At 35.7% G+C, this 4830-nt stretch overlaps 1 protein-coding gene across 1 annotated transcript; it reads right to left on the bottom strand.

The window, feature by feature from the left end:
* Positions 1-3199: 3199 nt before the first annotated feature.
* Positions 3200-3920, bottom strand: LOC131051500 (small ribosomal subunit protein bTHXm). The gene has a single exon (XM_057986060.2). The coding sequence runs from the start codon at positions 3725-3727 to the stop codon at positions 3416-3418; it is 312 nt and encodes a 103-aa protein (XP_057842043.1). The 5' UTR covers positions 3728-3920; the 3' UTR covers positions 3200-3415.
* Between the last annotated feature and the right edge of the window lie 910 nt (positions 3921-4830).

Below are 4830 nucleotides of genomic sequence, written 5' to 3'. Positions count from 1 at the left end.
GATGTGCATAACCTAGTTGATCTGATAGGTTTTGTTGAATTCCAGTCAACCTTGAGATTTCATCATTCTTATCAGATACTAAGACTTCAAGTTGTTGTTTCTCTCTTTCTAGATCTCTTACTTTATCCTCAACTGTTCTTAATGCATCTAGATTTTCAGTCATCTGTGTGCTGAAATGTTCATGTTCTCTTTTCATTGCTTTTAGTTGATCAGCCAATGCTTTGTTCTTTTCTTTCAATACTCCAATCATTTCTTCAATTTCTTCAGATATACTGTTCTCAAATGATGTCTCAATTTGTTCCACTAACTCTTGAGAGTCCTGCAAATCATCAGATAATCTTTTTCTTACTTTCAGAGATTTTTGCATTTGCCTTTGCATGTCTGCAATCACTTGATTAGCATGATCCAGCTCTTCTTGCAGATACACAATCCTCCAGATTGTTTATAACCTTCCATTGATAAGATCTTTCTCTTTAAGCAGTTAAACCCTTTTCCAAGATTCAAGCTCTGATACCAATTGTTAGGCCCAATATGGAAAGCTAATGTACTGAGAGGGGAGGGGTGAATCAGTACTCCAAAACTTTTACCTTGAATAATAACCTTACTGCTATGCATAAACCAAATAGTGCATTAACATAACATAAAGTTAAAACAAATAGATAACAATCATACATGATTCACTTCATAACACATATATTTTGGTTACACAGAAACTCTTGGTTAGAGAGAAAAACTGCAATGGGGATGGCACCCACAACTTCACTACTACAATAATAAAGAGTGCTCGGTTAGAGCTACATGTTTAACTATTTCTAATAGCTTACCTTGTTAGGAGTAACAAAATCTGTTAGATCTACCTTGCTAAAGGATTTTACAACACTTAATCTAAATGTTGCACCTAGTTAAAGGCTTTACAATTTATAGACTTGATTAGAGTCTTTTACCCTGTTAAAAGTTTCTCTTACAACTTCGCAATATTACAATAAAATCATTACAAATATCTGCAACTTTATATCTGAAATGTTATAGCAGATTCTATGTGCTTAGAATAGATTATCTTGCTTATAGCATACCTCAGTAACCCATATAGTAACTCGGTAAACCCTTCTGTTTACTCTGTTCTTCGACTGTTCTCTGAAAACCTTCTCGATGACCTCTGTATCTCTGTAACACTCTTCCTACATTCATGCACACACCCTTAACTCATGCTGTATAAATATATCTCTTAAGACGGTGATCCAATTCATTGCTTCGATCTTACAAACACGATTTATAACCATATAAAATATTTCATTGGTTAGATGACCTCGAAATCATACACAATCTTCTAGTGCAATTTCCAATGTGATAACGGTTAGATGTGCCTCGATCTTGTAACACGTTTTCATGTGCATGTCCAAGTTCAATGAATCTGGTAACACGTTTCACTCGGTGTATATCAACTCGGTGTGTCATCTTTGCTGCTCGGTAGACATGAAAAGATACTCGGTAGACAGCTCGGTGTATACTACGTTCTGTGACTACTTTCTTCTGTAACCGACTAGACTGTGCATACCGACTGAATATTTCAGTAATAGTAACCGACTAGAGTATATAGTATAACTTTGACATAAAACTAATGGCAATCTGATAAGTAGTAACACACAGCAGTTCCACTTGCACATAAAACTGATGGGTTGCAATTACTCACAAGTTTTTCATATCTTTTCTACTGTGGTCTACATCATATTCTCTGTCAGAAGTCAAAATTGTTTGTCATGATAGATATTTATGTCAAATGTGAATGCACATAGTCGGCATATACATTGTCCGACTGATTCCTTAACAGAAACGTGGTCTCAAGGCCTGCAATCATTGCTGGCTATGTTCAAAATTGTTTTGATGAAGAATCCTTAGGTCAAACTTGGAGCTTGGTAACAGGCCTTGAAGATCCACAAAAAAATAATTAAAAAGCTGGATTTTGCCAATGTTGTATTTGACTTCCCCGAAAGGCATGAATATCAAATGTGACAGCATAAAGGCACGGAATTGTGTGACAAAAAATGAAATTATCTAGATCAGAATTTGTAATCTGGTGTAGTTGTGTTGTTCCCTGGGCATGAATGAGTGGTAAAACTGGAGTATTACCACAATAAAGACCTAAGTTCAAATGCCCCCAGGAACCACTGAACTTAGACTCTGGAAAATGTCCAAGTTAGCGTGCTGTGGACCATGCCCTGTGTGCTCTGATAGCTGTGAAGGCTAAAATCAATCCCCATATTACCGATCCCTAAAAAACAAGTCTCGTTGTGACTTTTGACAACTATGATAAAAATATATCCAATTTGTGGAAGCATACAAATGGCACAAGAATTGTTTGACAGTCCCGATCAATATCAGATGTTTGTCAGATGTGACAGTTCTACTGACTTATATATTAAATCTCTTGATTGCAATTTATCTCCTTTGAATAGAACCAAGTTCAGTTTTTAGGTTCTATCTACACCAAGAACACAAGCTACTCCTTTGTGTGGACTCTTTTAGGTGCAATTATATATGAAATTTGATGTTACTGAATCGGTGATTCCAGAAAGGAACATTCAGAAAAGCCAGCCCTCCTGTGCTTGATACTTTCTGATTGGCTCAAACCTTCAGTGATAAGTCTAGAGTACCGATGACCAGGGGTTTAAGGAGTTAGTATTTGAAGTAAAGTGATTTCCTCACCTTCTATCTACTTGTGCCATGTACAGTATGATACATGTGTTATCTACTTGCCTGTGCCATCCTATGCACTGTGTGCGGAATGATATACATGTCTTATCTGGTTTGATCCCCAGAGAAATATGAATTTCTTTGTCTGGATTTTTTCACAAATAAATTACTGGATGCCTTGTTATTATATTTTCTTGAGTAGGTTAATGGCTTATTTTGGGAGGGAATGGCGTGATGTGGTTTGCAGGTCAATTGATGGCTATCCTTTGCACTATTTTTCAACTTCCCTAATAGCAAAATTCGCTTTGCTGCACAAGGCCACTCACAAAGGATAACAAATTGCATTCTCTCCTAGATAAAAATAAAAATAAAAAAGTCCAATTCAATTCAAATATATCAAATGGTTTGAAGAAGTTAAAATAGTTTGCAAGCTACAGGAATTGCACAGAAGGGTTGCAAAGGATCAAATTTCATCGGGCGCATTGGGCCAACGACTAAAGACCTCTCCTCTGAAAACTAAAAAGTTCCATATCTAAATGAGAGACCAAGTTGAACAGTACTGAGTACAGCATCATACACTGCATATCAAACTGAAGGATACCAACAACCCCAAATAATATTCAAAACATGATTTGGAAATTTTTGCAATACCATCCAAAAAAAAAAACATTGAGATCATCTGTAAAATAGATATGAAATTAGTGAAATATGAAATGAGTTACAATCAAATGAGCTTGAACGGCAGCGGCCAGGGAGTGGAAGTGGGGACCTCAACCTTTTCTTTGATGCGGGCAATCTTTTTGTCTTTCTTCGGGCGCGAGTTGCCGAAAGACCCCTTGAAGCGTTTGCCTTTCTTGGTTTTCTTATCCCCTCGCCCACACAGCACAGGAGGAGGAGCTGCCGCTAATGGTATTCCGCTTGTTACTGTAAATGCAGGGCATGGGCTTTGAGAACCCCGCACCTCAATCGCTCCGCTCAGATTTCGCACACAAAGTGGTCGAACAAGATTGTACACGCTTTGCCTCCATGCCATCATTTTCTTCTCTCCTTCCAACCCTTATTACAGCACTGATCAGACGTATTTTACCCACTCCGCTAGAAAATTCCTGTAGTCTTTTTCTTGGAGATCCTAGCATGCGGACTTGCTGGGGTTTAGAATAGGTATTACATGTCGAGAAGGAAAACTAAGAAAATATATAAAAAGGAAGAACATTAGAAGATTCAACATAACATGATTCAGGAAGTTAGAGAGGCATTGGAATGAACATTCATAAGATTATTTCAATAAAATTCAATTTTAGTCATTTCTAGTATCGATCTCGATGTCATTTCAATTAGAAGTAGATTTAGTGAAAAATGGCATCTTGATTTCCTTCCTTTCTTTTTATTATGATTTCACTTAATATTATTAAATCATAAATAAAGATGATATATTTCTTATATTCATTTAGCTATCATTGTTTGAGGTGAGAGGAAGACTAAATCTTTTGAAATGATCAATCAAGATTTTAAAGTTGGATTTCAAAATAATATTGATAAAATGCATTTGCTTAGCATGTAAAAGAGCATAGTGAATTACCATAGCCTCAATAAAATAGTAGAATCAACACCAAGATTATTGACAAACGAAAACTTAATTCTATCATTTTGATCATGACAAAAACCTCCTATACAAATATTTTCAAGAATTTTTTTAAGCTTCATCAACATTAATTTTAACTAAGCTTGGAGGAGGACATTCCCTTTAAGAAAGTTGAAACCCTAAGGGTTATTACTGGAAGATGAAAAAGAGGTAGAAACTACATGAATCCCAAGTCTCATCAAAACTCTGAATTCCCACCAAGAACTAACAAGTTTCTTTTAGATTGATTTCTATTCTAGCCAAATCTCACTTATATATCTTGTTCTACAAAAAAAAAATTATTTTGATTTCCCTTCTACTAAATATTCTAGCAAATCAAACTAGTATCAATATTATGCAAAAGATTAAGGGTTCTAACTTTGAAGAAGGTAGTTTATTGATTTACAAGAGAGTCTTCGTTAGACACAAAATTATTACATGGAATTCCTAACAAAGTAGAGCATAAATGATGAAGAAAAGTGGCAAAGGGGCAAGCTAAAAAAAAAGATTTCTAGCAC

The sequence above is a fragment of the Cryptomeria japonica genome, chromosome 2 (assembly GCF_030272615.1).
Source record: "Cryptomeria japonica chromosome 2, Sugi_1.0, whole genome shotgun sequence".
NCBI classification, from domain to species: Eukaryota; Viridiplantae; Streptophyta; class Pinopsida; order Cupressales; family Cupressaceae; genus Cryptomeria; species Cryptomeria japonica.
Note: the sequence above shows the minus strand (reverse complement) of the source record. Positions and strands in the feature narration are given on the sequence as shown.

Bases quoted from the DNA above. Each gene is read 5' to 3' on its own strand.
- LOC131051500 (XM_057986060.2), bottom strand. From the start codon at position 3,727: ATGATGGCATGGAGGCAAAGCGTGTACAATCTTGTTCGACCACTTTGT.